Source organism: Marmota monax, unplaced genomic scaffold, assembly GCF_021218885.2.
Source record: "Marmota monax isolate L192 unplaced genomic scaffold, Marmota_monax_Labrador192_F-V1.1 WCK01_AAM20220418_F8-fsc00003, whole genome shotgun sequence".
Taxonomy (NCBI): Eukaryota; Metazoa; Chordata; class Mammalia; order Rodentia; family Sciuridae; genus Marmota; species Marmota monax.
The window spans coordinates 10,653,794-10,678,018 of record NW_026694084.1 but is presented as its reverse complement, the minus strand read 5'-3'; the positions used below and the strand labels follow the sequence as shown (position 1 = coordinate 10,678,018).

General features: G+C 35.0%; 1 protein-coding gene across 6 annotated transcripts in view; it reads left to right on the top strand.

Annotated features, from left to right (window-relative positions):
- Ubr5 (ubiquitin protein ligase E3 component n-recognin 5) overlaps positions 1 to 24,225 on the top strand; it is a 128,543-nt gene that overhangs the window by 22,291 nt on the left and 82,027 nt on the right. For all 6 annotated transcript variants that reach the window (XM_046464606.2, XM_046464610.2, XM_046464609.2 and 3 more), the window contains exons 2-5: positions 15,924 to 15,968; positions 16,451 to 16,532; positions 16,974 to 17,050; positions 17,846 to 17,965. In XM_046464606.2, coding sequence (XP_046320562.1) covers positions 15,924 to 15,968; positions 16,451 to 16,532; positions 16,974 to 17,050; positions 17,846 to 17,965 — 324 coding nt within the window. The remainder of the gene's footprint in view (positions 1 to 15,923; positions 15,969 to 16,450; positions 16,533 to 16,973; positions 17,051 to 17,845; positions 17,966 to 24,225) is intronic.

Sequence of the window (24,225 nt, the reverse complement as noted above, 5' to 3'; positions counted from 1 at the left end):
GGAGGAGAGTAAGTGTGCTTCTTCAGTGCATAGCTGTGAAGTGGTGAGTCTGAGCACATGCCTTTGGTCATTAAGACAACATCCTCAGGCTCTGCTGCTGAGGTGCTTGGGCACATTTTTGTGAACTAAAGTTGAAACATTTATACATAAAATGTCATAGTAAAAGGAGTGCTGTAGCCTTTAAAAGCAGTACATTAAGTGTTATCTTGACTACATGACTACATTTAAAAAATTGTTTTAAAAATTTGATCTATTTGTAGAGGACAGGATCATTATCATGTATCCTTTATCTTTCTTAACCTGAGGTTTGATGGAGAAGGTAGGACCATGTATAAAGTGACAGTCTTGTTTGGTTGGTTGTTAAAACTAGGACCGTTTCCAAAGTCACTATGTTATTACTTAGCTAGGAAGCTTTTTCTTTCCATCCTAATATGATAGGGTATAAGAAGGTGGACTATAGACATCAGAATCATTATCATAATAATGCTGAATTGTTTCCATCCTTTATGTATTTGTAGTTGGTCTTTGGCTTTGTATAATATCCTGACCTTTAGTCAGTCCATTTAGTACTTACTGTGCACTAAATATTACATCTACAAAAAAGCCTTGTCCTTGAGGAGCTTAGAGAAGTGTAAAAAAAAATAGGAGTTTCAGAGAAAAAATTCAAAACAGTAAATTATTAATAGAATTGATGAGAAGTTCTGAGGGAGGTAAAAAGAGGAAATAAATACTCATTGTACTGTGGTATCCTAATTATACTTTTTGTAGATATTTGATATGTAACTTGGGTTGAGGTCATTTTATATGTAATTTGAATAATATTCCCAGGGTTTTAAAAATTCTATTTATTTATTTTTTAATATTTATTTTTTTAGTTGGTCACAATATCTTTATTTTTATGTGGTGCTGAGGATCAAACCAGGGCCTTGCATGTCCTAGGTGAGAGCGCTACTGCTGAGCCACAACCTCAGCCACCAGAGTTTTTTTTTTTTTAATATTTATTTTTCAATTGTAGATGGACACAATACCTTTATTTGTTTATTTTTATGTGGTGCTAAGGATTGAACCCAGGGCCTCGCACATGCTAGGCAAGTGCTCTCCCACTGAGCCATAACGCCCAGCCCCAGATTATCAGGATTTTGATAGATGGCATGACCTCACATTATTTTTATTATAATTATGAACTTAGTTTACCCATCATCTTCAGTTATGTCTTAGTTTTTATTATGTGTTAGTTATGAGATCTATTTTAAATATCTTTCAGTTTTTTTTTTGGGAGGAGGATGGTGGGGGCAGTGCAGGGGATCACATTCAGGGCCTTGTGCATTCTAGGCAAGTGCTCTACCATTGAGCTATGCCTCTAGCCCCTGGTGCATATTTTGTGATGAATTCACCCTTTCCTCTCTTTGTTCAGAGTGTGATACTATCCCTAAACAATAGCAGTTCTGTGTCCCCAGATTTCTTTTTTTAAAACTAGTTCCCTGTTAGCATTTCCTTTTTTTTCACTTAGGCAGAAATAGCAAGAGCAGCTGAATTTCTTACTAGCCTCTGTACTAGGCATATTGGTGTTTCAATACCCCATTGGTTCAAGTGTCTAAGTAAACTTTGCCATAATAGAAGTGAGTTTATGTTAAATTATCTCTTGGTATGTGTTGAAGGACTCAGCCACTCTTTGTCTGTTCTCTGAGTATTTCAGATCAAAACTCTTTTAATTTAAAGGTTGTTGTGGTTAGAGTTTTTCTGGCTTGTTTATATTATAGACTTGGGCCAAGCCAATAACTTCAGAAACTAGGAAGAGAGTTTTGAGAAGTAAGATCAAGGCACTTGGTTTCAAGTAGAACTTGTTAGGAGCTCCTTTGCAAGCTCAGCAGAGCTCTTCCTTTAAGTTTATAAAGAGACCTTTGTCCGTGTGTGTTATGTGTGCATGTTTTATTATTTTGGTCTTTGTTCCTTCTCTTCCTCACCCCAAACTCTTCCCTGTGCTGTACAGTGATTTACCCATCTGTCTGTCTCCTTCTTTTTTTGGTAATGGGGATTGAGCTCAGGGGCACTCTACCACTGAGCCACATCCCCAGCTGTTTTTTGTATTTTATTTAGAGACAAGGTCTCACTGAATTACTTATTAGCAACTCCCTTTTGCTGAGGCTGGCTTTGAACTCATGATCCTCCTGCCTCAACCTCCCAAGCAGCTGGGATTTTAGGCGTGCACTACTGCGCCTGCCTTACTCCCATCTCTTTATTCTCTGCTGGAACATTCTGGGTGTTACATGCTCTTCTTTTCAAAGTGTCTTGGACTTCCAATCCTGTCTCAGTCCTACTAGATGTTACTATTCTTGAATGATTAATAAAATTGCTTTAAAAAAAAAGTGACTTGGGTTTCTCATGACTTCACTGACACCGAGGATCCTTCAGACTTAATAATATATACAATCCAGATTTTAAAGGCAATCCTCAGAGGATTTCTGTTGATGTATAGCAACCTTTAAGATATATAAAGTTGTATGTATACATTTTAGATAGAAATAGATTTAATTTTTCTATCATTTTTGTAGATAAGACCAGAATCACAATTGTGAATTTGGTTGAACAAATACTGTGTGCTTTCTTTGTACAAAAAGGCAGGAGGGTTGACAATTTAAATTTTTGTTTTTAACTTAGTTAACTATTTTAGTGACATTTTAAGGAATTTAGCTTAGATACCAAATTTATATGATTATACTAGGAAGAGTGTTTCATATCCAATTTCAATTTGGGAAATACAAGATTCAGCAGAATTAAACAGGTTTCTATATTGCAGGACTTTATAAGAGGCTTTAATGAGGTTTGTGAATTGTGAATTTTCGAGGAGGCTACCCTAACCAACAGTTTCCAAACTTGCAACGATATGCTTATTTAATAATTTAATATCTCCCTAAATGGACTGCTAATTTGAATATTTTAGATAATCCTTATGTGTATTTATGATATTTTAGAGTACTGAGTCCTAGATTTAGGGGCTCATCAGGATCACTTTACTTAAAAACTTTTTTTTTTTTTAATTTTGAGTTTGTAATATGTGGTCAAAAATTGAATAGTATAAATTGGCATACACTGAAAAATGTTTATTCTTGCTCTGTTCCTATGTGTACCAATATTTGTTCAACCAGAACACAAATTATTGAACCTTGTTTTGGTTTTTCTTCCTTGGGGTGGGGGAATCTTTGATTTTAGTAGTCTTATGTAGATTCTGGGAATGTTGTTTTAAATGTTCCCCAGAGATTTTGATGACCAAGTAGATAAGGAATTATGATTTTTAGATGGTACCTGTTATCTATTTCTTAAAACAGCTTTGTGAAATGTAGTAACTTCCATTTTTGGCCAAAGTGAAAAATTAGAGCAAGAGAATATTATATTAAAGGACGTACTCAAGAGTTACAGAGTGGCAGAATCAGGACTCAAAACCCCAGGCTTCTTTTGGGTATCTAGGTAGGATCACACTGGCACAATTTTTCCTTCTCATGAAGCTATGATGTTTATGAATGACCAAACCAATAGAATATAGTATGCATATTTTTATCTGCATGTTCTTATTTTGGCTTAGCATTAGGTATTAGAATTTCTCTTATTGCATTATTACCAACAGGAGATGTACAACAAGTGGACTTTCTGTTGTTTGAATTTTAAGGCAGTTTGCCTATTAGACTTTTATCTGTAATTTTTCTTCCTAATGAGCTCTTTGCTTCCAGTATTTGTTTGTTTGTTTGTTTATTTTCACATTTCCCTGACACTAACCTAGATTAAACCAAGCAGGAGGGAGAGAGGAGGAGAAGACGGGGAGAGTATCCTATGACAATAACAGTATTAGATGTATTTTCCTGTCTTTCTGGTCAAATCTTTTTTCTGGGGCTAATTAGCCTCCTCCTACCTATTGCAGTGCTGTTTGAATTAAAGTTGTAGACTCCTGGAGGATTATTTTGCTGAATAATATCTTTGTTGTGATTTAAGAAACTCAGTCTTGTAATATTGGTCACAGAGCAGAACATCTGAAAAAATTTTGAAAATGACTAAACAGAAAACACAAACCATGACTCCACCATTTTTAGGCAATGTTGGGCCTAGAACTAAGACATATGACTTTCATTCAGTCTCCATTTAGTGTTAACTGTGTTTTCAGGTATTGGGGATTTAGACATTAATAAAGCATGGTTCTTGCCTTCGTAGAATTTGTTGGGCACTGAAAATCAAACATAGTAATTGTAAGAAATGCTGTGGACAAAATAGGCACTAGGTATATTGAATTTAGAAAAATACCTCGCTTAAACAGTAATTTAGGCTGAGTTAAGGTTTCTTATTAGCTGGGTTTGCAGAAGTCAGTGGGAGATAGTTATGTTAGGTTGAGGGAATAGATGTGTTAAAAAAGAGTAGTTTGAGCTAGGTACGGTGGTGCCTGCCTGGGAGGCTGAGGCAGGAGGATCACCAGTTCAAAGCCAGCCTCAGCAAAAGTGAGGTGCTAAGCAACTTCGTGAGACCCTGTCTCTAAATGCAAGCAAAAAATAGGGCTGGGGATATGGCTCAGTGGTCAAGTTTAATCCCCAGTACCAACCCTCCCCCCCAAAAAACAACAAAAAAGTAGTTTGAATATAATTTTGTGACAAGATAGGGATGTTTGGAGTGGTGGACTGCTTATCAAAGAAGAGGTGAGATTTGAAATAAGGGCAAGAAAAGAAGAAATCTCTCTTTGTGAGATTGAAAAGTCATGCACAAGAAACCTCCAGTTATAGGGCATTTACAGATATCTGTTTCCAGGAAATCCCAGACTTAGCTGTAATTCCCTGGATCCTCAGATTTCTACCAGATATTAGGATTCAGATTGGGCCCTATTTAGTTTGGCAATCAATTCAAGCGAGAACTTGGCCGGTTTGAAGCTGCAATATAGCATGCTATCCAAGGTTGAAAAATACGGTTAAATAATATTGATAATAGATGCCATTTATTGAGCATTTAAGTGCTCAGCCTTTTCCAAGGTCCATTATATAATTGTTTCTAATCCTTCTATAAGCAACATTGCCAGATTTTTTTTTTTTTTTTAATTTCCATTTAACAGACTGAGAAACTGACTAAGCTCTGGAAGGTTAAAGATACCCACCTAGAGTAAGCCAGGTAACAGTAGGGATGGGCTCAAACCAGGCTTGTTTTACACCACAGTGCATTCATTCTCTTTCCCACCATCACACTGTGTAGGTGTGGTTCCTGGGGCAGGTGGGATGGCAGCTGAAGAGGCAAAATTTCAAAGGCAGTGAAGCAGGTGCTTCAATTTTGATATAATAAAAGAATAACAAGAAGTGAATCCGGGTAGCTCTGTTCAGAGAAGCTTTTTAGATAATGGCAGTCGAGATCCTGGGTCAGGTATATAACTTCCTAGTTGTTTTGTTCCTGTAGAAAAATCAAATTTCGGGCTGGGATTGTGGCTCAGCGGTAGAGCGCTCGCCTAGCACGAGTGGGACCCGGGTTCGATCCTCAGCACCACATAAAAATAAAGGCATTGTGTTGTGTCCATCTACACCTAAAAATATAATAAATATATTTTTAAAAAGAGAAAAATCAAATTTCATTGCAGATTTTTTTTCAGTTTATAGTTCTATCTATCTCAAGGATTGAAGTGCTTATCCTATGAAGTGCATCAATTATGAGATATTTCATTTATATGTAGTTGAAATTGGAATTGTAACAATTTGAATGCATTATCTACATTTGGTGGAAACTTTAGTGTGAATGAAGTTGTGGTATTCAGAAATGTGGATATGGCCTAAGGGTGAAGAAAGCCAACTATTTTCTCTTGAAATTTTTCGTGGGTGCTACAGTTTTTGGATGTGACTTCCAGAGACATCATTTTCTTATTAGCACAGTTCAATTCTTGTATGTTTGTGAAGTTTTATTGTTGGAAAAAAAAAAAAAGAAATTAGTGGCACATGCCTATAATCTCAGCTACTTGGGAGGCTGAGGCAGGAGGATCACAAGTTTGATGTTAACCTGGGCAACTAAGTAAGACCCTGTCTTAAAATCAAGAATAGAAAGGAATGGGAATATAGCTCAGTGGTAGAGTGCCCCTGGGTTGGATCTCTAGTACCACAAAAGGAATAAAAGGAAAAGGAAAAAAAAAATGAGATTAGACAGAAGGACTTATCAAATTATAAAGAAGAATGCAAGAAGGCCATACCTTGTAAGTTTAACCACCAAATTTCTTCTTGTCCATTTGGCATGTGTACTCTTTCCCTTTTCCTGTTTTGAATGGAGTTGAAAATAACATGGTTGATTTTACTTTAGAGGAGAATGATTTTGTGTGTGTGTGTGTGTGTGTTCAGCATTTCATTTCCCAGAGATGTGTTTATCTTTCAAATGGCACAGTAGTTTGGGATTTTGGTCTCCCTTTCACTCTAGTATGAAAAGGAGATTATTCATGACACTGTGTAGGAATTTCTAACCATAATATTTTCCAGTTTGGGGGAAGAAATTATTTGTGGGTTTAATGTAATTTTTCTCTTGTAGTTTGCAGAGTGTTCCTTTATAATCTGAATTTTCTCAGTTTAGTAGAAACCTTTTACATTTCAATTGAAAACCATCTTAGAGGGAATAGATTAAAAAGGTTCACATTTAAAAAATTAAATCACTTTATAAATTTACAATATTTAGAAATGTCTTCATTTGGTTTTGAATGGATTTTTGAAGGTGAATGTGCCACATCATTCAGGGTAAATTGAAGGCATTATATTATATACGCTAGCATTTGTCATCTTCTTAAGTGTAAGTGCTACCTATGGACAGTGATTCAAGAGGCTGACAGGTGGATTTTCCCCCTATAAAAGCCACCATTTAGGTGACTTGGGATCATTTAAGAGAAAGTCAGATGTTTGCTACTTGACAGTTCTTTGGTTAGGCAATAAGTGAGAAAAGTTACACTGCTATTTTAGACATTGTCAAGCCAAATTTAAAGAAATAAAATGTAGCTTAGCTTGTGGCTGCACAAAGATATATTAGGTCTCAATGTACACGCTGATAATTTGAGGAGTTTATTATAAGATTGGGATCAGATTACTCTTCACCCAGGAAATACCCTGTTTTAGAGGGTGGAGGAATAATATTTTTTGTATTAGCTCTTATAACCAGAAATAGCTAAGGGCACGGCTGGTCACCACTAAGGAACTAAACCTAGTTTCTAGATCTCATTTTTCAAGAGAAGCCAGAAATCTGAAATTCTTTGTAAAATTGTCCAGTTTCAAATGTTGGCCAAGAAGCTTTAAAAATATTTGAAATGCCATGTGATTCAGTTAAAGTCCATCTGAAGGCTGGCAGTTGGTTACATCTCCTTAACCATGCCTTTAGCTTTTGCCTGTGCACCTTAAAAGAGATTCTTCTGTATCTTTGCCCCTACTACCTGCCTTCCCCTCTGTTATTGTAAGTTCATGATAGATACTAGTGCCTCATGGAAGCTTAATATTGTCATTGTGGCCATTATGCTACTTTGCTGTATTATTTTATATCTGAACAATCATACATAGGTAAGCAGTATATTCAAAGTACAAGACTAGACCTGTGGGTTTTAGTGCAAGAGTACAAAAGTTTATTAATAAGGTTTTAGATTGTATGTTGCAACCAGCCATTAGAAAACTGACTTGTTGAATTTTGGTGTAGTATCAGAGAATATCCTTAATTTGAAAATCATTTTGAAAGAACACAAACAGGAGGTTATTTTGGCTGACGATTGGGGCTGTAAGAAGAATGAATAATTACCCTCGCCCCCAACATTGATTTGAGTTCGAGGCCAGTCTGGACAACATAGGCCCCGTCTCAAGAAATAAAAATTATATATTCTTCCCTTTTCCCAACAACTTATTTATGTAGGGCCAACTTTTCTTCATATACTTATTGTTATTACTTTTTACTGGGATTGAATCCAGAGCCTTGCTCATTGTGCTCATGCGCTTAGAACTGAGCTGTACCCCATCCCCAGATACTTTAACCAAAACAACATACTGTGTAGATTGAATGCAAAAACAAATCTGAGAGAATCTGACTAACTTAAGCCTGATAACAAAGAGGTTTGCAAAAACAGTTATCAAATTTTGGGGGGGGAAATAGTTTTTTTTTTTTGTAGGTTCATAATTTGTTTGTTTGATTGTGGTGCAGGATTGAACCCAGGGCCTTGTGCATGTGAGGCAGGCTCTTTACTAACTGGGCTATATCCTCAGCCCTGTAGGTTTATAATTTGTGTCAATACACAAGTTTATTTATTTTCAAAAATGTTTTTCTTTAAGTTGTAGATGAACACACTGACTATTTTTATGTGGTGCTAAGGATTAAAACCAGTGCCTCACAAGTGGTAGGCAAGCGCTGTACCACTGAGCCACAACCCCAGCCCTAACAAGTTTATTTTTTAAACATTTTTTGTTTTTAGTTTTAATGTTAAATGTCTGTGACCCACATAAACAGAAGTTTCTTGGGTCTTCAATAATTTTTTAGTATAAAATCGCCCTGAGATCAAGAAGTTTGAGAGTTGCTAAAGTACATCATGATGAGTGGGGAAGGGAAGCTGTTGAAAAGGTTGTTAGACTATTATATAGATTTTTCACCTCAGAACCAGAGACTCAGAAAATCCTTTTATAGGAGATACGAATAAACAAATCTTTATAGTCTGCATTTTTTTTGGCGGGGGGGGGGGAATGTGTGTAACATTTTTAGTTCCTGTTTGACCATTGCAGTAACTAATTTGATTCCTTTTCTTTCTTTCCTGTGTGTGCCACCCCCACAACCCCACTTGGGGATTGAACCCCAGTGGTGCTGTACCATTGAGCTATATCCCCAGACCTTTTATTTTTTATTTTGAGGCAGGGTTCTTCTAAGTTGCCAGATTGGCCTTGAACTTGGGATTTTCTTTCTTCAACCTCCTGAGTTCTTGGTATTATAGGTGTGCACCACCGAGCCCAGCTACATTGGTTCATTAATGTTAAACTTTGAAATTTTCTGTGGTTAGCTGTGATATGAGAAAAAATTAGGGAAAAATGGAGAATTTTAAATACAGCTAAAGAGATATTCTCAGATTGTGGTTTTCCTACAGTTTTTGTGTGAAATGAATTGTAGTGAGTGATTTTTTTTTTTAAAAACTTTGTGTGTGGTTAAAATGACAGTACTGCCTTTCCTTATTTTTCTATTTATTTATTTATTCATTCATTCATTCTTTTTTGTGGTGCTGAGGACCTAACCCAGGGCCTCGCATGGACTAGGCTAGCGCTCTACTGCTCAGCCACAATCCTAGCCCCTCTCCTTACTTTTCTATTCTTAATTTATTCTTCTATGAAATCATGAAAATGGGATACCATAATCAGGGTTAAATTCAGATACAACCATTGCAAATTGGATTTCTAAAAATGTGTCTGAAATTGAATGTCTAGGATTCAGATTCCACATATACAGTTCTTCATACTTAAAGAGGTGAAGAGAATCATTCCTAACATTGGTGCTTCTTGCTTTGATGAGGCATTCCCCAAAGGCTGATGTGACTTTTTATTTCTTTTTAAAAAAAAATTTTTATATAACAGTGGAACACATTACAATTCTTATTACATATATAGAGCACAATTTTTCACATATCTGGTTGTATACAAAGTATATTTACACCAGTTCATATCTTCATACATGTACTTTGGATAACAATGATCATCATATTCAACCATCATTAATTACCTACCCTGCAGAATTCATCTATTCCTCCCATGCTCCCTCTCCCTATCCCACTGTGAATCAGCCTCCTTATATCAAAGAAATCCGGCATTTGGTGTTGGTGTTTTGGGATTGGCTAACTTCACTTAGCATTATCTTCTCTAACTCCATCTATTTACCTGCAAATGCCATGATTTTATTCTCTTTTATTGTTGAGTAATATTCCATTGTGTGTATATGCCACATTTTTTTTTAATGCATTCATCTATTGAAGGGCATCTAGGTTGGTTCCACAATTTAGCTATTGTGAATTGTGCTGCTATAAACATTGATGTGGCTATGTCCTTTGACATCCCATTCACACTCCAACCCCCTGAGTGAGTGTGTGTGTGTGTGTGTGTGTGTGTGAGTGAGAGAGAGAGAGAGAATGATTAGAATTTGGTTGGTATATTATCCTGCTAAAGCTCTTTACCAGCCTCTTTGTCAGCCTCAGCCCCATGGGTCAAGGTAGTGCCTAAGTCACAATACAGAGTGCATAGAGGTGAAGAGCTTTACTCCCTTTACCCAAAATCCAATCCACAGTGCAGCTTGAGGAGAACACTTAGTGATCCCTTCTATCTTTTACTAAAGATCCTCAAGAAGGCAATCCCCATGAGTTTGCCTCAGGCGATTTGCCGTTGTTTGTTCCAGAACTGTGTGAAAAGGAATTTGGGGTTGGTTAACCTCTCTGGACTGGATTAAACAAGTTAGCTCCAGGCTCTCTGTTTACTAGGGGAGGGATGTGGGGGTGTTGGGGATGTGCCTACTAGATGCTGGCACAAATTAATAACCCATCTGAAAATGCCCTCTGTAGCTTTGCCCAAAATATAGCCTTTTCCTCCAGTTGTAACAGCTGTTAGGTGGTAGGACCACCATGTGTTAGTTTGAACTTATTGTTATCAATGCGAATGTGTGTTGGCATGTGAAGAGGCCACAAAGAGGGACATAGTGTAAATAGGATGACAGAGTAGTTGTATGAAAGAGCAGCTTATGAAAGTTGAGGACTGATTACACTTAGAAAAGTGCCTAGTGGAAACATTGAGTTCTGTGAGAGATGGGTTTGGAACCTGTCTTTACCATCTATCTAGTAACAGTCACTCCAGAATTTTAAAAGTTATGTACAGTTTCCCATATTTCGAGCCCCAGTCTTTTGAGAAACGAGAAATGGTCCTACAGTATTAATTTTTTATGATCACAATCTGTGTGGTCACAGATTTTTAATGAGTATTGTGTTTGTGTTTTGGCAATACCTGTCTTCTGATAACAATAACAGGATTGAATTTTAAGGCATTGTTTGCATGTGTCTGTGGTGTAGTATTGCAGATAAGCTTACTGACTTATTGTCTCTTCAGTTTTTATGTTATTTATTAAAACCTTTACTCCAAAACAAAATGATATGGTTAGACAAAAGTTTTAGTACTTTGATAGGTGATATCCAGAGGTTAGGGTGAGGTCATTTTAAGGGTGGTTTGCTAAGGTGATTATTAAGGAAGTGGTGATTTACTGAATGTTTCTTCCATGTTCATGGATCTTCTAAATATGGGCAACTATCCTAAAAGAAATCCTTATATTCATTTGAATTTGAAGTCCTGGGGAATTAGTTTTGTTGAGTTGAATGTGAGGAGCCGTATCTGCCTCTGTAATGTGTTGTAAACAGTAACTTAGATTTTTGACCCTTGGACCTGTATGAAAAGAAGTAGAGGGATAGGGAAAAGACTAGGCAAATCTTTGCTTAGAGATAGAATAACATCCGGTGACTAGGACATGAAGTGGACAGAAAAGGTCTGAAATAAGATAGAAACTGTAGACTTTTGTAGAAAAAAAGTAGGACCACCAAGAAAAGTTCATGGAGTAGGTAGCATTTGAACTGGGCATGAGTTATGTAGGAATGAGACTGGAGGAAATGTACTGGTGGCAGATTTTTGCCACTTCTACCATTAAGGTGATTGCTGGTAAATGTGAAACCTGAGCGGGTGTGCCTTGTCCAGATATATGAAAGTCATCACTTTGTGGATGGTGGGATGTGAAGAATATCTTTCTGTCCTTGAAGATTAAAACTTAAAAACTTTTTTTTTTTTTAAAGAAATTAGACAAGAAAGATGCATCAGGCTTTAATTCAGTTCAGATATGTGCCTGAACATGAAGGCATGTTATGTGGTAGGAGGTAGGCAGAGAATTTTAAAACTGAAGCACCTGCACTAAATAGTATTGCTAGTTGAGGATCAGTGAATTGATGAATGATCTTTGAGATTTTAATGTTAAATTGGAGAAAATGAGATTGAAATCACAGGGGTTTTCAAGAGTAACAATGATGTATTTTAATTTCTAGCAGGTACCATTCTACTTATCTTGTCTCTTTACATCAGTTTGGATGTTGCTGCTTTAAAAAAATTCTAGCCTTTGGATCTGTGAGATGATCTATAAATCTAAAGAACAAAATAAGTGATTTAATCAGAATATAGAATACATCTTTGCTGTTGGAGGATTCAGCAACTTACATGGTTATAGGCACCCTGCAAAGACTTGTGTGGCTATGCTTGAATGAGATTAAATGCTGAGTTATGAGATTATTTGTAATATTATGTTGTTCCATATAAAGGTTTATTTAGAAATGAAATTTGGTGGGCGCTAGCTGGTTGTCATTTTAAGATGGAAAACTTGTTAATATTGCCAGGAGAAGAAATCTACTTAATAACTTTTTCAGCATTGGAAGTTGGTGGACCAAGATTCTTTAAAGTGGATGAGTGTTCAATAATTATATAAGGGGCTAGGGATGTGGCTCAAGCGGTAACGCGCTCGCCTGGCATGGGTGTGGCCCGGGTTCGATCCTCAGCACCACATACAAACAAAGATGTTCTGTCTGCTGAAAACTAAAAAATAAATATTAAAAAAATTCTCTAAAAAAAAAAGTTAAAATAACTTTAAAAACTGCAAAATTCCTAAAAATGTGTCTGCTGAAAACTAAAATGTAAATAAAATATTAAAAAATAATTATATAAATACATTCAGAAACTTAGTAAATTTAAACAGATGTGCTCTTTGGCCTGTGGTAATTCTGTGATTTGGGTGTCTGCATCCAAAACTATAGAGAAGCATATACTCCTTAATATAGTTCACTATTTGCTACTATTACCTGGACCCATGTAAACTAATTTGTTAGGAGCCCAGTTTAGTTATCTTTGGAGATTTGAAAGAATGATAACATTTTATGTGAATTTTGGGATTGTATTTAAGAATTAAATTTTGTTTTATATTTGAGGAAACATTCTAGATATCCATATAAAGTCTATTTGTATATGAAGCTTTCAGATGGGTAGGTAAAATTGACTATTGAGAATAAGTGCTATTTCTTATTCTTACGTATATATCTTTCACTGATGCCTTTGCTTTTCATACGGTGATAAGAATTTTGAGACTGAAAAGATCCAAAGATGACTACTAGTCCTTCCTCACATAGGTGAAATGTGAATAATAGAGGAGCAGGAGGTAAACCCCAGATTTTTTCCTATTTGGTGGGTATTGTTTTCAGTGCAAATTGGTGTTCAGATAGGGTTAAGGCATTATGATTTTGAAGATTAGAAAATTGATAACAGGAACCATTTTCACCATCTCTTTCTATCCTTGAATTTGCTGTTGATGTCTTATTATTTTCTAGAGTTTTATATTCTCACAGCTTATTTTAGTTTTATAAGTAATATCTACCTGGAATGATATTTGAAGCCAAGGAAGAAGCATTTAATTCTCACTCTCACTTATTGTTCATTTTGGAAAAAAACTTTGTCCCCCCTCATCCCCTCACTTTATGAAAGTTGTAGAGAAAAGTTTTGGGTTAACAAAAAAGGAATGAAAATGAATGGGGTTTGTTGTATTGTAGTGAACAAATACCTTCTGAGTATGTCACTACTCTGGTTTTCATACTCGGCCTCTTATTCTGATGAAAAGTTTTGTAAATTGCTCGTGGTAAATTTGTGCCTAGGAAAGTAAGAGTTCCTTCTGCTTCTGTTCAGGGTCTTTGAAGGCTACTGTTATTCTCTGAAACATGATGTTTTAGTTTATTTTCTCCTCATTTTCTAATAAGCCTTCTCTCAGAGCTCATAAGTTCCACAAGGCATTACTCTTAGAGAGTGTTGGATTTTGTTTTCAAACACAGAAGTATGCTTTGTAAATGAGCAAACTGAAATTTGTTGTGAAAACTCAACTTTCTAGGACCAATAAAAACATGTTTTGTTAATGAAAGTGAATGCAGAACTGGGTTACAAAAATGAAAATGTATTTTATGGGGGCCAAATCACACAAGATCAGATGCTGTTCTTTAGGAGTGAGAATAAAGTCATCAGTGAGTGTTTTGCAAGGCAAATTACCTGTGGCATTATTTGAAAGTTGTTTTAGCTGCCAAATGTGATTTGGTGTTGGATTTTGGTGATTTTTTTTTTAATTTGTTTGTTTGAAAAAGATGCTCCTCATTAGTGAATAGGGAGGATAGAATTTACAAGAATTTATGTTACAAGACTGCTGACTTAGAATCTCTTATTGAAATAATTAGGTTATTTGTTCGTAGATAGATGATTTGTGGCAGTTTTTATATCTTAAACTGTACAAGATTAAAATTTGACTTCACTTTTGTCCCTCTTTTTTGCTATGTTCCCTTTCTAAGGGTACTATAGTTTATTTAACCAATCCTGCACTTAGAAGACATCTATGTCTCCAGCTTTTGCTATTATAAATAATGCTACAGTGAACATCTGCTATATTTCAGATGCAGTGTCAGAATCAACTTGAAAAATAGCTGTTCATCTCTTTCCCCCAAAATGATTGACCAAGGGGGCGAGAACTGTTATAGATCACTTTTTAGAGAGCAATATTTGTAGAATTTTCTGTTGATAACAGTGTTCTGATTTTTTTCTCATTGTTTTCTAAAATCATCAGTTTGTAAGAATTGTGAAAATATTTTTAAATGATGAGGTAGTTGTTTTGGTGACTTAATTGAGAATTAAACCTTTAAAATCAATAATTTATTACATCTTTTAAAAATATTTTTTAGTTGTAGATGAACTCAATATTTTTATTTATTTATTTATTTTTTAAATATTTATTTTTCAAATTTCGGTGGATACAACATCCCCATTTTATTTTATGTGGTGCTGAGGATCGAACCCAGTGCCCCGTGCACGCCAGGCAAGCTTGCTACCGCTTGAGCCACATCCCCAGCCCTCAATATCAATTAATTATTTAATTTTATGTGGTGCTGAGGATTGAACCAGTGCCTCACAGTGCAAGGCAGGCCTCCACCCCTGAGCTACTACCCCAGCCCTCTTTTATTACATCTTAATGTTACATAATTTCTTTCTTAGCTTAACAAAGTACCTGGTTTACATTTTCTGAGTCTGTATTAAAATGTTTTATATGAATTTAAGCTTGTTATCTTGAGGTAAACAGTAAAATCATAACAGACAATACAAATTAATCTCTTTGTTGTACTGCTTTTTTTGAGATATTTCTAAGCATCTTCAATACTCTTTTAGAAATGGGATGGATTGTTCTTTTCCTTTGTTTTTGAGCCATAAGTCCCTTTAAGAGCTCCAGACTGAGCTTTAAGTCAGACTTTTGAATATTTTTCTCCCCAGTTATATTAAATTCTTAAAGGACCTGTGCTTTCCAGGTATTTTCATTTGGTGTGATATTCACAAACTTCAAGAATCTCTTGGCAGGGCAATCCCCAATATAAACAAACCCCCAAATCATAAAAATAGAAAGGGCTGGGAATGTAGCTCAGTGGTAGAACTCCCAACTTCTTTTCTTAGTAGAAAAGAAGCTCTTTTGGGGCCGATAGCAGGGTCCCCCCCCAATTAGTTTTGTATTGGGTGTTGGTTCAAGTACCACATCTACTGCCAATTTTTTGATAAATAGACTCTAGAAGCCTCAGCTTCCTCATCTGTGCAGTAGGATTGATAAAGATTATTGTTATTGAAGTTGCTAATGGGGTAGAAAAGGAAGGGAACTGCAGCCTCTTATTTGTTTGTTTATTTATTCATTGGAACAAAAGTAAAAAGAATACAAAACGCATTCTTGCCACAGCAATTGTTTTGTGTACTACTATTGTGAATCACCCAAATAATGAAACAAGTACCTATCAAAACTATTTATTTACAGATGATTTGAACATGTAGTTTATTAACTTTTTTTTTTTTAAGGTTACGAGAAGTTTCAGAAAAACTCAACAAATATAATTTAAACAGGTAAGAATTTTAAGAAATAAATCTATACTTTATTTTCTTTAGTATAGGGGATTGACCCAGGACCTTGTACACAGCAAGTGCTCTGTTTCATCCCCATTCCTAGATATTTTAAGTCTTTTTTTCAAAAAGTAATTTTTTCTTCTATTAGGAAAAAGAACTCATTAGGCAGTAGTTTAATATGATCAAGATAAACTTTCTTATGATTAATCTTTTACTCTACCATTTGTTTATAAGGTTGGTTCATTTAAATAACAGTTTTTATTCATACTGATTTTTTTAAACAGTACAGCATACCAAGGAGCTATAGTGATTACCGGACATAAATATGTTTAAATGGTTGCTTTAATATATGTTGATTTTTAAAAAACAGATTTTGCCAGTTATTTCTCCTATTGTTAATGAATTTAAAAAATCCTATAACGTATTTACCATTTAAAAATAATTTTACTAACATCCTTTTTTGTTTGTTTTTTTCCCCGTAGCCACCCCCCTTTGAATGTATTGGAGCAGGCCACTATTAAACAGTGTGTGGTGGGACCAAATCATGCTGCATTTCTTCTTGAGGTAACTTATTTACTCTAAGGTAGAGAAAAGAAAAATAGTTGAAATACAACTCTGTATCATTTCTTCCTTTTTAACCAAGGAACATTGGAGCTACTAGATAGAGTCACTTTGAAGATCACCCAGTTCTCTTTCCTTGTATAAATCCTCTGTTCTGGAGAAAGTTTTAATGATTTACTAGTGTTTGAAACATAGTGACATAATGGGGAGGCTCCTAATATCTTAGTTATTTCCTCCCTTTAAATTCTATCAAATTGAGATGTTTTAAAATTATTTTCTGCTGGTTTCTTGATTATGTGTGTCAATTTCTGTCTTTTTTTCTGTAGAAGAGCATGTTGGGTGTCTTTTGAATATGATAGCAATAGGCACCAAATCTGTTGAATAAATTCAAATTTTAATGCGTATTTTTACTTGGAGAATTTCTTCTATTTTCTTTGCTTTTAGGACGGTAGAGTTTGCAGGATTGGTTTTTCAGTGCAGCCAGACAGATTGGAATTGGGTAAACCTGATAATAATGATGGGTAAGACCTTATGTCCTTTGTATGTATGTATTTTTTCTGGTGTTAGACAAGTACTCTGTTATTGAACTCTATTTTCAGCCAGTACTTTTTATTCCATACAGTATTTATATATAGTGTTTAGAAGGTATTATTATTAAACCCATGTTTTAATTTTGATTATTCTCAAATTTAAAAAAAAGGCACTGCAGAAAACCAGATGCTCAAAATAAATGGTAAAGTTTATAGTTCAGATTTAAATTCTAAGGAAGCAAGATGATTCGTAAGTGGAGGAATCAATGATCACTTTATGGGAATGAAGAAATTACATATTTGGTAGGTTCCAAGTCAGATCTACTCTTTGAAATGGTTTCACACATGTATTTTTCTCTTTAATGTTTCCAAACCAGATAACTCAATTTGAATGCAACCGAGGTCGCTAGCATTTTGGCCTTTAAAAATTATAGTATGTACAAATGATGCTAGATATAATGTAAGATGAATTTCAGCTAATCCACTTCTAAGGAAGACATTGATTTAAAAAAAAAATCTTAAGAACAATCTATTGTTTAACATTCATTTGTAATTGAAATGTGATAATTTTTTTTTACTTAGGAAAGAACACTGTATTGTTAGAAGACCACAAGTTATTAGGTTTGTTCTTTGATATGAAGTATAAATTTTAATAGGAGTAATTAAGGAATTAAGTAGATACTTTACTACAGGAAGTCCCAGAGCAGTTTAGTTTTGGAATTCCGGGTATGTGCCTTAGCATTTTGAGACTGTGATGTAATTATTCTATCTCTTGTTTTTTCCTAGGTCAAAGTTGAACAGCAACTCGGGTGCAGGGAGGACTTCCAGGCCTGGTAGGACAAGTGATTCCCCATGGTTTCTCTCAGGTTCTGAGACTCTGGGCAGGCTGGCAGGCAACACCTTGGGGTAAGTTGTGCTCAGTTGAAGGCATCCACTGGTGTGTCTCATTGTCCTGTGACTGTTTTCCATTGTGACTGATTATCTTCAGTGTTTTCTAGAGAAGGGGAGAGGGAGTTTCCGTAAACTTTGGGTGGGGAGTTCATGTTGCTGATGGTGAGCCACCATGATAAAAATGACTTACCTAAGCTACTTTTAATTAACCTGAGTTCCTTGACCTATTAAACATGTAAAAAGGTATACATGTGCTTTTGTTACTTTTACCATTTGTCTCATTTAGAATTTTAAATGACTTCATCTTTAGTCGTTTCTTGGGTTGAATCTGGTAGTTTCTAATTTTACACTAGAACTCACCTCTTCTATCACTTTATCTGAAGTTTATATACTGTCAAAGAAAACGTGTACAAATTCAAAGCCAGGTGTTTTTGTATATTTTAATATACCCTGATTCTTGAATGTCCAGATTTTCTGAAAATACTTGGTTAATGATTAGATAATGTCAGTCCAGTCAAATCATTTGTTCAAAGGCCAAGTAGAGAAAGATAACTAGAAGCAATTTAAATTGTTTCAAAATATAATCAAGGGTAAAATATTTATTTTTATACACTGACTTGGTAGATGAATCAAAAATTAGATTTTAAAATTAAGATTCAAAAATGATTACTTTTTTCCTATGCTTTTGTGCTGAACTGAATTCATTTTGAGCTGGGAATGAGGTCATTTAGTAAGTGCATTGTTTAGATCATTCTCTCTATCCCTTAACTTATTGATAGGAAATATAGTTCCATTCTTTATTTGATTTTTCTTTATATATTATATAATTCAAAACAATTGTATCATTTCTTGGCTGTAGGAATCATGACTTAATTGCAGAGTAAATGTCAAAAAATTTTGTCCTCTTGCAAGTAATTAAAAAACAAAAGAGGGCCTGGGATTGAGGCTCAGCGCTAGATTGCTCTTCTGGCACGTTCGAGGCCCTGGGATCGATCTTCAGCACCACATAAAAATAAAATAAATACAATAAATTGTATCCAGTTACAACTAAAAAATAAATATTAAAAAAAGATTTTTTTAAATTCTCAGGATAATTTAGAAATTTACTGGAAGCTAAAGTGAAAAATAGTTATTTTGAGACTTATAAATAAACCACACACATAGAAGCAACTTATGTCTTATAATTAAATAAGGTCTCTTGCATGACGGACCAATAAAGGCAGTGTGTTAATTTGAAATGTCACAAGTGCAGGAAAGAAGATGTATTTGCATTGTTGAGGCCATATGCATTTTCTAGGACACCAAACTATTTCAGTATTTGAAATGAGCATTTCCCCTTTTCACCTGTTCATGAGATTATGCATATTTATTAAATTATTTTTAATGAGCCAAAAGGAAATTGAAAAACACATGTATCCTCCTCATTTGTGTGTCCTAAAATTCTCTGTTTAGTAAAACAGTAACCATTGAATATATATAATGAAGTCCATGCTTAGCATTCATTTAAGTCAGATCCTAGAAGTTGCCTACTCCCCAAATAGCTATCCTGCCCTTATTTGGAGGAATTAATATGGGCAACCCAAGAAAATTGCTTAAGTAGATTTCTTGCTACTAGTCCTAATGAAGTAAGTGGAAGAATGGGCCTGTGGTATGTCTAGCTGCTAGCTTTGTGTTATTCTGGAAGCTTTTTTTTTTTTTAAATGCCTGCTTTTGGAATTTCTCTATCTTTGTGTTAATGATAACAATAGAATCACTGCTCAGATATGGAAAACCAGTTTCATCAAGAATTCTAAATAATCTTATACATGCAAGCCCATTAATTTAGGGTATGTTACCAGCTTTGAGGAAAGGGACCTCCACCTGTCTCTCTCCTTGGTAAGGTTGAAAGCAAACCAGATAGACACAGAAGTTTTAGCCTGTCCAGTGGTATCCCAGACCTCATTTGGGAAGCTCATTTTAAATTTTATCTTATCAGTATGCCTAAGAGACTGAGTATACACTGGTGTCATATTAATAGGGAATAGTCTTCAAAAGCAGTCCTTTATTTTATGGGACCCAAGGTATACTGGAGCACCTCCATCCTTGGAACAGAGTATAATATCCAATGAAGAGAACTTTCAGGGCTGTTCCCATATTTCTGTATAATTTGAATTACAATTAAATAATAACAATACAACTCAGTATCATTAATAATATCTCTGGGTGGTAGATGAACTTTATTTTCTTCTTTGTCCTTTTTTATATTTTAAAGTCCCTTAGTAACAATAACAAAACAATAATTTTGAAAGACAGTAGGGTATAGTGGTAAGGAGCACTGACACTGGAGCCAGATTACCTGGTCCAGATCCTTGTTGAAGCCCTTACCAGCTGTGTGACCATAGGCAAGGAAGTTTTCTTCTTTGGTGAGAATTTCCTTATTCTCAATGTAGGGATGATGATGATAATAGGATTCAGTAAGTTAAAATAGGTAAACAGTTAAAATAATGCTGCCATAAATACTTCAAAAATGATAATGGTTAGTTTTTAAAAATATTTTCAACAAAGATGTTGTTTATCCAGAGGATGATATAATATTGTCTTTTGTGGTATATTTCAGACTGTATCAAAACAAAATTTCTCCAATTTGAATAATAGTTAGAAAATTGAAAGTTAAAAACTAGTTTTATCTATAAGAAAAAGTCAATGTGCCACTAGTTATAATACATTAAGTGGAGTCTTGGAACTAATTTTGGAGAATAGGGCAGCATAGATCAAAGAATCTTGAAACTGGAATGGGGACACCTCATTGTTGATGTTCGTTCCATTACTGAGTTTACGTAATGATCTTTGGCAAGTGATTTACTTTCTCTGGGTCTTCTCAGCTTTATCCGCACAAGTGTTCATTCTCTCCTTTCATTTCCTTTGCTCCTTTATTGATAAGATGGAGAGAAAAGTATTGACTGTTCTGGAAGCTCAGTGATGGGGGGCGGTTGTCACCAGCATCAACTTGATTCTGATGAGGGGCCTGTTGGCTATGTCACATGGCAGATGACATCATGAAGGGAGTACATGCAAAAGGGAGACATCAGATTTCAGAGGTCTTAGTTCATAGACAGCCAGCTTTTGTTCTTGGCTTGATGTGAGGTGTAACATCACAGCAGAAGACTATGGCAGAGGAATGCCCTCAGGATAGGACAATCAGGAAGCAGAGAGAGCTTTTTAATCTTATTTAATTTAATTTATGTTATTTTATGTTAGTAGTGCTAGGGACAGAACTAAGGACCTTGGCCATGCTAGACAAGCACTCACACCATTGAGCTGTATCCCCATCTCTTGTATCACTTTTTAATGGTCTTTTGCATATAGTGTGTGATAAGAAATTTGGAAAATAGCATGTAATAAAAATAGCATATAGCAAATGAAGTTTAATTCACTAGATAAGCCTGTATATTTTTTATTTTTATATTAAGAAAGAATAATTAATGTCTGCTATGGCAAAGAATACTTTCTTAAATATAAGCATTTCTTTGTTTACCTGTGGTCAGCAAAGTATACAACCTGAAGGCCAAATTGAGCCCCATGCACCTGTGGCTGCTTTTGTGCTGTAATAGCAAAGATGAGTGGTTACTTACTAACTGGTTAGCTCCCAAAACCTAATTATTTAGCCTTTGCTCTTTACAAAAATGTTTGCTGATCCCTATTTTAGTTTCCCATTAGCATTAATTCCTAATCCTGTGTTCTTTTATTTTGAAATTTAACTTTTTATTTTGAATTAATGTAACTAATTAAAAATTTTCAAAAATATTACAGAGAATTAGTGTTTGTACCTTTCACTCAGTTTCCTCACATGTGAACATCTTATATAGCCAAATTCTACAAACCAAGAAATTAACATAATCATTGCTTATGCTGTCGATCCTGTTCGCATATTGCTATTTGGCCACCAGTACCCTTTCTCTGGTCCAGGATTCAATACAGGGTTCCAGCTGAATTTAAGCTGACACCTTTCTTTAGTTTCCTCCAATTTGGGACAGCTCCTCAGTCTTTGTCTTTTTAGATCCTGGTGAGTTTGAAAAGCTGGTGGGTGTATTATACAGTATTTGGATTTTCCATTGTTTTCTCATGATGTGTTATTGGCAAGAATACTGCAGAAGTGATGATACGCCCTTCTCTGTGCCTAATACCACGCTGGTGTGATGTTGATTTCTCATTGCTGTGGATGAAATTTTTTGTTTATTTAGTTAAGGTGGTATGTGCCAGGTTTTCCCACTATAAAATTACTGTTTTCCTCTTTGTCATTAATAAGTATTTTGTGGGAAGTCAATTTTTGTGAACTGTAAATATCTCATTTCTGCTCACTGATAGTTGCTTTTGGTCTGAATTAGTTGTTACTTTGGGGTTGACTGATTTTTAACTATTCCCATCATTTAACCAGGCTTGTTTATATAAGCCTGTAATTCCAACTGCTCCAGAGACTGAGGCAGGGGGATTGCAAGTTTAGACCAGTCTGTGCAGCTTAGAGAGTCCCTATCTCAAAACAAAATTAAAATAAGGTCTAAGGATATAGTTCAATGTGAGGCCTAGGTTTAGTCCCCACTACAGCCAGAAACTTGTCCCTATCATTTCTTTTGTACTTAAGGAATAGTTTTCTCTCATCTTTTTTTTTTTTTTTTAATATCCACATTATCTTTTTCTATTGGTTATTTATATAATCATTGTAGTCTCATAAATATTTGTTTTATTTTGTGTATTATAATCCATTAATATTATTTATTATGTTGCTCAAATTATCCCATAGATTCAAGTCCTCTTTTCATAATAAAGAAAGCTTTGATGGAACCAAGCTTTATTATAGAATGTATTACAGAAATACTGAAATAGAGCAGTGGAATTTTATGAATTTGCTATTAAAATATGTAACAGATACAATGATAAAATAATACACTCAAGCTTGAATAAAACCTCTTTAGACACACTCCAAAGATGATTAGGGCCAATTTTACGACTCTTTTAAAATGCAGAAAGAAGCATTAGTTCTTGGAAATCCTCCCTTGCCCATGTTTGACTGTATTCTTCTAACCCCCTACACAAGTTTCTTCTCCCCTGTAAACTAACTTTAGCATTGGATTCATGGATCGCAATATTGAAAAGTGTCATAGGTGCCCACTGACTAACTCAGAGACAGTCATTTTTTATTTTTTATTTGGGTATGTGGATCTCTTATTATGTGTAAGCATTTAAAGGCATGTATCTCTTAGGCTCTATGAAAATTCTGTTTGTTGATTGTGATCATGTTATTTTGTAAACCAAGAAATTTTAGAGTCAAAAAATTTTCATTCGTATTTTTCATTTCCCTTTGTGTAGTTTTTTTTTTTGTGTGTGTATGTGTATGTATTGATTATAATTATATTTAAAAACATTTGAAACTTATAACATGTATTAAGAGAATCCAGCACAGGAAGATCTTGAGTCCCCAAAGGGGCCTTTTTAACCACAAATGTACCAGATATAATCTAATATGAAAGAGACAGTCCTTGCTGATCTTGGTTTTTAACCCCTTCCTACAGAATTTAGGGTTGCTTATTTTGGCTCCTTGGAGATATTCTGAATCAGGAAGTGAATTGTCTATTTGAAAGCTGTGTTTGACAGATTTTGGGATAATCAATACTGTTTTTCTTTCCATCATTTATGGATTATTGAGAGGTGATTTTTTATTGTGAATGAGCATAATTAGGAATTATGGCGGTTCCTGTAGAGAGAGAGTGTGTGTGTGTGTGTGCGTGCGTGTGTGCGTGTGTGTGTGTGCGCGCGCTTGCGCGCGCGCGCTTGTGCTAAGTGACAGGTTTGTGTGCTTATACTTTCTGCCGTTGTTGTCTTCTTTATTTAATAATCACTTCACATTTATCCTCGAGGATACTTCAGCAGTTTCCTAGATATTTTTGTTAGTCTCATTTCAAACCAGTTTAATGATAAGAGCACCAGATTTATATGGGAGAAGACAAGGGACTTTATTTGTGTTTAATAATAAGGTTAAAAGGAGGTGTTATTATTCAAAAGTCTCTTCTATTATTTGTTAACACTGGACATAATAGATGATAGGTGTAATCTGCTTTTCATTGGTTTTAGCTACCGTGGTTCTTTAAGATTTAATTTGCGGCAATAATTAGATTTAAAATCTAAAAGCCAAGCAGGTACTTGGAAATGACAAATAGTTGAAGCTGACCAAGTGCAAAAGGTGCTACATATCAGGATTCTGACAAACTGTATGCCTTCTTTTTTTCTTTTCATCTTTCTCT